This window comes from Ceratosolen solmsi, unplaced genomic scaffold (genome assembly GCF_000503995.2).
Source record: "Ceratosolen solmsi marchali unplaced genomic scaffold, CerSol_1.0 scaffold29, whole genome shotgun sequence".
Taxonomy (NCBI): Eukaryota; Metazoa; Arthropoda; class Insecta; order Hymenoptera; family Agaonidae; genus Ceratosolen; species Ceratosolen solmsi.
The window spans coordinates 1,315,695-1,324,641 of record NW_011948417.1 but is presented as its reverse complement, the minus strand read 5'-3'; the positions used below and the strand labels follow the sequence as shown (position 1 = coordinate 1,324,641).

Genomic DNA, 8,947 nt, shown 5'->3' with positions numbered 1-8,947 from the left:
GCAGACTGTAAATTTGACAAACAGTTCTTCTGCATGATGGAACGCCATATCTATACCAAATTAATTGGTAAATTAATTCCTAATACTTATAATTATTCGGCTGGGCGGTATTTTGAGCACTCTAACGGTAATAACAGTCACACACTAATAACAGTCCATTCATAAGGAGAGATTCACTATTACGAAAGCTGTATTTCAGATAGGTAATCATAAATTGATCGATTGTAAGTCAAAAGTTTGCAACTATTTGTATCATGAACTAATAATGTAATTTATAATCATTAGATGTTGGTGCTTGTTTACTCACTAAACATTACCAGCTCCGAGAGTTCGTCGTATTACTGAAATAGGGAAGTCGTTTATAGATGGTAAATCGCACTCAAGAATATAATTTGCATTTATGAAGCAGCAATTGTAGAAATGCTATTTGATGAGAAAACTAAATGTTTAAGAAAAATTAATACATAGGTTTTATAAATTGATAGAACATTCCTTGATTCTATTCAAAATTATTCATTGAAGGTATGTTAGTGATATTTTTAAGTTAAATAATAAGAATCGCCGATAGAGAAACGGGTAATTTACCTTCCAGATAAACAGTAATGCAGAAAAGAGAAGAATAAATAAAACGAAGTTTAAAATATGTTCAATCCTTTTTAAATAATATAAATTTGTTTTCGCATCTAATACAATACTATTAGAAATTACATTTATGGAGATGATTATTACATTAATTATAATTAAGAAAAATCCATTAATATTTATATAATAATATAATAAAATATATTTTTTATCGAATGATTATTATTCAACCTTACCATTGCGCAATTTTATCTTATTATTTATATTATTACACATATGTAGCTTATTATGAAGAATATATTTGTATTTAAAATTTAAAAAAATATCAACGCAGATTAAAAGTTAATAGAATTATAAATGGTAATAATTAACAAACATTAAATTAATTTTATACAATTAAATTCAGGTAATAATGAAAATTTAATGTTTGAAATAGTTTTCATATTTTTTAAATAGCATATTTGAAATATCGAGAAAAATTTGAAAACATTTCGGATGTATAGAAAGATTTTTTACAAACGAAATAGCGTAAATTATACAAATATGAATAAAGAAATGAATATGCAATAAAAATGCATAATATTATTAACTTATACAAATTGAATATATAATTACACGGAAATAACTCTTCTGAATATATTCAATAAATAAATTGCTCTCGTAAAAACATTTAATAATAAATCATTTGTATATTATCTTAAAAAATAACATAATAATTGAGAGCTTAAATATTTAAATTTGATTATTAAATTTAAATTTGTATAATTAATTTTAAAATTAAATAACATAATTTTTTGTATTTTTATTTTTTCATAACAATTCTTTAATTTAATAAAAATTTGTAGGATTAAGAAAAATAACGAGGGAAATCTCTATTATCGATTATCATTACTAAAATAAAGATTTATTTAAATGCGTATATCTTATAAAATTAATGAAAAATAATATCTAAACTTTATTAATAATTTATAAATTATTTAATAATGATTAATAAAAAAAAAATAATAATAATTAAAAAACCAGAACAAAACTTTAGAAATATGATCATCTTTACGTATAAGACATTAAAAATTAATTTAATAATCTGAGATGAAAATAACTGTTACTTATAAAATAATTATTGCTCATAAGTTTAGATATAAAAAAAAGTATAGATTGTAAAAATACGATTTCCAAGTTTTTCCATATATATATATATATATATATATATATATATATAACATGGACTTAATATGATATAAAATATTTTAATTTAATTAAATAGTATTATTCTTGAAAGAATTGCATAAACACTGTAATAATATTTATTTTGAAAGGTCCGAGTGATTTTCTATAAGTAGCATATTAATGTATATAAACATATTTTTTTCTTCTTACCTTTGCTAAGTAAGTATATACAAAATTAATGAACAGGTAATAATTATATGTATAATAGATTACAATCGAACACAGATCTTGCCAGCTATAATTTACCTTATTTTATTAAAATAAAAATTTAAATATCAGACCAGTTACATAATGTGAAGTTGGACGAATATTCGGATGTATCGTTATCGCAATTGATTTGTGCATTTAACGGAATTGTGTCATTATTAGCTGTCGGTGATACGAAAGTCAAATATAAAGGAAAACTAAATTTTAATAGATAATTTTAATATTAAATTACTTCTAAATGACAGGGGAACATTATATCTATATATAAATTCGAGATTCTACGCTTCCCTGCGGTTGTCTCATTTCTTTTGAAGTACAATAAGTCAGTAAATACAATTGAAGCAGATACATATATATATATATATATATATATATATATATATATAAAATAATAAAAAATAAGAAATGTATATAACAAAGCCAATCGAAAAAGATTGCGATTGAATGTTTAAATTTCACAATATTATTTTTAAAAAATGTTCAACTCTTGTTTCAAGCAATTGATTTATTATATAAACATTGATACAGACCTCAAATTAAATAATTTAATTAAAATAATACGTATAATAATATATACAAATTCTTAACAATTATTTAGTTATTCTTACGCATAATTATTCATTATTCGATAAATTTATGTGCGTATGTGAGAGGAGAGTAGTGGTGATAATGTTATGTGAAATTTATAATGGATAAAGATTTTTAATTTATTACTCAATTACACTCAATTGATAATAATTTTAATCTACTTTACTAAATAATTTTTGCTAAAATATGCTAATTAAATAAGCATTAAATCTTGATAATTATTAAAATAATTATATAACTGATGTGATACAACAGCATTATAATTCAATGGGTTTGACAAAATTGCATGATTTATTGTATGAAATGATAAAACGTCGATTAAAGAAGAAAATAAATAAATAAATAACATGTTCATTTAAAATTGATAAAATTAAGAGACCGTTCGGTATTTGCAGTCACACGCCCTCTCTCTCTCTCTCTCTCTCTCTCTCTCTCTCTCTCTCTCTCTCTCTCTCTGTCAAATAATAAATAAACTTTTTAAATCTAATAACTTAGATACATTGTTTTTTTTTTTTTTTTTTTTTTTTTAAGGAAACCTGTTCCGGAATTTTTATACGTTATACATTATTGTTAATATCGCTAAATATAAGCGATAAATATTCATGAGTGATAATAGTAATTGAAGATTTGTAATATCATTATATACGGTTTCTTTGATAAATAATTTGTTACCTCATATATTTATCTTCAACTATTTATGTAAACACAAACGCTAACTTTTTCTAATATTTCATCTCTGGTCATCATTTTACTAATAGTAAGTAATGTTTAAACTAACGTAAATCGGTATTGTGATTACCCGCTTGCGTATATTATATCATGTAAAACTTAAAATATTGTTAAAAAAAAAAAAAAATAAATAAATGAATAATAAATAAAATAAAATAAAAAAAAGCAGATGTTTCAAAAACAATTTTATTAAAAAACTGCATTGAACATATATTCGCAATTTGTAATTAAATTAAAATATCTCGTGGAAATGAACAAGACCGATTAGCGAGCACCACGCTTATACAAATAACATATTTCTTTAGATTAGTGAATAATCGACGGGTTATTCTAAAATTCTAATTATAAATCCCAGTGCGTACAATGCATTTGACCCCGTTTGCTCGATATCTTCAGTAACACTACACTAGTCATGTATCGCGATCCCATCAATATCATCGACATCTCGATCATGCAAAACATATAGAAGAAGATTGCTTATTACTTCGGCTCCGTTCGATGTTCCAAAATGTTGCAAATTCCCTCGATAACCAAGGCCCCAATCGAGTACCCGGCGACTTGATCCGTTGGAAGTAAGCACGGAAAATTTTGCCCCCACCCCACCACCCCACCACCCTACCCCCGACGATATCATCGATTTAAAACTGCATGACTCGCCGATGTCTACGTGGCCGTTAGAGCAACAAAACCTAATTTATCGTCTAGACCATTGACAAGAATCGGCTGCACGAGTTCCGTTTGGCCGCATGATGAGAGGCAACCTCGAGATGAAGTCGAGATATCGGCTACTTGTCCAGTTCCGTATTGAGGGAATAGTTGCGGTACATACCGCCCCGGGAGGCGACAATGCTGAAGGCGCAGTTGCGAGGGTAGTAGGAGGTCGGCACCGTGTGCACCGTCGGCGGAAACCATCCATAATCCATGGAAGTGCTCCTGTAGCAGGGATGGATGCTCGCCCCGTTAATGTCCCGGTAGCCCTTCATCAGCTCTGCGAAAAAGAGGTCAATGCGTATGATTGGCTCATATGCAATGAGATGGAAGCTGGGGTTGAAGGTTGAGTGGGGGGAGTGTCAGCGAGTGCGGGGGCTCGGGATTTTACGTTTCCGCTTGTGCGATAGTTTTCCATAATTGTCAAAGTGGTGGCGACTCGCGTGTACCAAGAAAATTTAGAATCGAGCACCGAGCACCGAGCGGCGACGGCGGCGGCGGCGAGCCGTGACGGGACAAAAGAGTCAGCCATGCGTCTCGGCTGGCTAATCCCGTATGCGCAATTATAGTAGTAAATATAGAAATACTTGTGTAGGAGTTCTTAACTAATCGATACGACCAATCTAATCGTGGGCAATCGTGCAAATACGGGAAGATAATTGATGGGAGGCTGCGCGCTATTAAGGAGCGAATATGTGTGGCGCTGATAAGACTCGAGTCATATTTGGTATATATGAATTTAAAATCGAATTTCCAAGCGCGGAATGTTATGAATATTATTTGGACGAGTGAAAGGCATTTATTGAAATTCAAATGTCATGTAATTCAATTACGAATTGATTGTCAAGCAGAGAATTATTCACGAATATAGAAATATATTGTTGCAATTACGCAACATAAGAGCGAAATCATAATACGCTACTGCGAAATCTTATGGATAAAATTTATGATAAAAGGCAAAAAAAATCTATCAAGTTTGTAATCAGCGTCGTATAAATTGTTGAAATAATAATTCATAATAATGATCATTACATCATTACACTTTTTTTATTGAAGTCGAATATATTGTTGTATCGACTCTCCTCTCCTTTAACGATGTAATAAGGTTACTTTATGTTTCAGTAAACAGATAGAATGGAATTAAGCGGCTAGTGCAGTGATGAAATTCATTTTATTAAACGAATGGCGATGAAAACTTTCATTAATCACAATATGCTTGCAGAAAGTCAATTTATAGAATAATATTTATTATTTGTGTTACCTACGTAAACTATTTGAAACAAAAACAAAAACAAACAAAAGAAAAAAACGAGAACAAAGAATATAATACAATTTTTTTCATTATATTGTCTAAAATAAATATCTATTTTAATAAATCGTAATGGAATGCCAGATATAACAGAAAGAATCCAAAGCATATTTTAATTTGAAATACGGATTAAAATTCAAAAGGCGATTGTTTAACGAAAATGATAAATATAATATTTCACTTTTATTCGAGCGTACATGTAAATTAAGATTATATTTATCTCAATTTTATTCAAGTAAATTCTATAATAATGAAAGTATGATTACAAAAGTTGATTATGATTTATTATACAAAATATTTCAATAATCGCAACTCTAAATAGTGAATTTTCCGTAAGTAATTGAGCTGCTGACTTATTAGCCCAAACATCAATGCAATATAATGTTAAGTTAAAAATTCCTATCCTGATTTACTATCAGCCTACTAACTAGAAAATCGTTGCTTTTTATAATAATTTAATAAGCAATTTGCATATATTGAAAATACGTAGCGTATTTCAATATAAATTATAGACACGGAAGAGATGGGTATTTGCAAGTAAATATGTTTTTATTGTTTGTGAAAACGTTTATAGATGAGAGCATTAAATGGCAATTAAATTTAAAAATAAAAGAATTATAAAATTATAAAATATGTCGAACGAAGATAGCAATGAAATTTATAATTATAAATTTTTCGGTTTTTTTTTCTTTTTTCTTTTTTTTTTTATCCAAATATTTTATCAAAATATGAAGAAACAAAAAGAGTTGTATAATCGACGTTTGAAATGTGTAAAAACATTTCTTCTACATCGTTCAAATAATGCCAATCGTGCCCTGAATTATCGACAATTGTAAATATTCATTTGATTGAATAGCACGTTCGAGTATTTTCTATGTACTACAACAATTACTTATCTTTTATTCGCAATTTTTACAAAACATATTTAATATATTACGATCTGTATAGTTTTTCTTTTTTCCTCTTTCTTTTTTATATATATAAAGTCAATTATTTGAAAATTATTATAGCAGGGCATTAATGCTTAATATTTCCTGTTTTGCAAATTGCTCATAATTTATTCATTAAGCATATAAAATGTAACAAAATGAAAACAACTTGAGTGGAAGACAATGTGTTTCGCAATATGCCGCATATAACGAACCTCTCATTCACAACAGCAAAACAAGCGAAATATTATTATTAGATTTCCAAGATGCTCCGACAATCGTACGGCGTGTCCCACTCTTCGCGATCGACACATCGGAATTTTCCAACGAAACTTTTCAAATTTTTCAACCGCACGCCATTGACTTTAAAACCTGGCTCGATTGTAGCATTCTTGAAAATATGAAAGGCTACCATGTCAACTGACTCCAGTTCGTTACTATTCAAGTACAGTTTTCTCAGTCCGTCCAATCCCTTGAAATCTGTGGCCCTTATGGCTATTAAACGATTACCGCTTAACCAGAGCTTCTCTAAATTATTCAGAAATCTAAATGTCTCCTCTGGCAAATAAGCTATTTTATTTTCGGCCAAATCAAGTTCGCTTAATTCACCGAGTCCTTGGAATATCTCCGGAATGAGATTGTATATGCGATTCCTAGACAGATACAAAAGATCCAAATGCCTTAAACCGTCGAAGGTACCCACAGGAATTTCCGTAATATTATTAGTATCCAGCGCTAATGTCTCTAACAGCCTCAGCTCACGAAACATGCCTTTCCTCAAACTAATACGGTTATTTGTCGCATAAATTTCACGAAGGCCGCTTAATCCTCTCCAAGTGCCGGAATTAAAAGTTATCAATCTATTTCCATCCAATAAAAGCGTTTCTAAATTCATTAATCTAGCGAAAGCGCCATCCTCGATCCGCGAAATCCGGTTATCCTTCAGGTCCAAGTAAGTGAGTTGATCCAATGGATGGAAAAAGTGTTTGGCCAAACTGGGCAGTTGATTGTCGCGCAAGTATAGAGCCGAGGAATTGGAGACATCCGCGAAGGCGACTTCGGAGATCCATTCGATGCTCAGATTCTCCAGGTGAAGCTCTATGTCGTCGATAGTCTGCACTGCCTTCGCATCGTCGAAAGCGACATTTTTCAGCTGACCACCGAACAGACACAGATAAAGACTATTGTTAACACGGCAGTCGATAGTTTGGGTATAAGAGGACAAAATGGTGGAATGCAGGGTAAGAAATAGGACGAGCAGGAGGGACATAATCGAGTTTTGTGTGGGAATGCGCGACGTACACCAGTAAAATAATACTTGCACGAGCACGTAATCTGTCTCCCTTGGAAGATCGAAGACCCACGAAGAGAGATAAACTGGGTAGCTTTGTTTGCTGTTTTTCGTGCTTATTCTTTTACTACACGTATGCAACATAGATAACAAGCGTGACGTACGAATGACGATCGAGAGAAAGAGAGAGAGAGAGAGAGAGAGAGAGAGAGAGAGAGAGAGAGAGAGAGAGAGCGAGTGAAATATTGCATTGGAGCGATACGAGATACGAACAAGTAAAAAAAACATATACATTTCCGAGATTTCCTTATTGAGATTTATTCACTGTATTGCATTAAACATTAAATGAAATAAAATGTGATAAAACAATAAGACGATTAATAATTATTCCTGACTATTATCCTAAACAAAAATAGTATTTTAATGTCATTGGACGAGACTAGGTGGACAAAATTATTATTGATCTCATAAAATCTATCCACATTCGATGATATTAAAAATCAACGTTTATTAAATCGAACAGTTTGATAATATGATAGAGTAAGTAGTTACCATTTAATTTCTAAATGATAATTAATTATGTTTATTAAATAATTAAGACTTATAGCCTCTTCCAACGATTCTGAATGCCATTATGATGTCCAAAATTACGAATATTTTTCAAGGAAGAAACAGAAAAATGATGATGGTACATTAAAATTTTAATTATATATATTTTTCATTTTTACGCTAAAGTGTATTAATAATTCGTTGAAGTGAACGTTTCATTACAGTGAACATTTGCATTTAAAAGATACAGTGGAAAAAGTAATTTAAAAAAAAAAATACAAAACACAGCAACGAGCAATTTTTATGCACACGATGAAAATGTCTAATAAAAATGATGTACTAATTTAGTAGATATTTTAGATTATACAAAAAAAAAGGACTGGAATACTGGGATAAATGGTAATAAAAAAAAAAAAAAAAAAAAAATGTTTGCAACATCGATAATGTTCTTTAAGCGCGCTTCCGAACATTAATAGAAACACTTGAAAATCTACTTTCAATGCGCAAGATTGAAAAGCACGAGGTAGTAAAATAATCAATGTTGCGCTCTTCTTTCGTCAACACGGACGTCAACAATAAATTAATGAGATGGCAAAAATGAATATATGAATAAATAAATATAATGTTAATAAGAATAATAATATTAACAGTTAATGTCGTCGCTTTTGAAATGCCGAAATGTCGAGCAGAAGCAGAGCTCGAGAAAATCGAAGGCCCCTTCGAACCGTTAGCCGCTCTTCGACTCCAGCTCCTGCCGATTCCATCGGCGGCTATGGGAGGTGGAGGGGTGGGGCGATATTGACGTTGAAGAGGGAAGCGTGAGGGGGG

At 30.3% G+C, this 8,947-nt stretch overlaps 2 protein-coding genes across 2 annotated transcripts in view; both read right to left on the bottom strand.

Moving 5' to 3' along the window:
• Positions 1 to 4,008: 4,008 nt before the first annotated feature.
• LOC105359608 (UPF0691 protein C9orf116) overlaps positions 4,009 to 8,947 on the bottom strand; it is a 6,266-nt gene continuing 1,327 nt past the window's right edge. The window contains exon 2 of the mRNA XM_011496235.1: positions 4,009 to 4,321. Within this exon, the coding sequence (XP_011494537.1) occupies positions 4,119 to 4,321 (203 nt within the window). The 3' untranslated portion in view covers positions 4,009 to 4,118. The remainder of the gene's footprint in view (positions 4,322 to 8,947) is intronic.
• LOC105359607 (insulin-like growth factor-binding protein complex acid labile subunit) lies at positions 6,366 to 7,706 on the bottom strand. The gene has a single exon (XM_011496234.1). It carries the CDS (start codon positions 7,547 to 7,549, stop codon positions 6,533 to 6,535), a length of 1,017 nt encoding a protein of 338 aa, XP_011494536.1. The 5' UTR covers positions 7,550 to 7,706; the 3' UTR covers positions 6,366 to 6,532.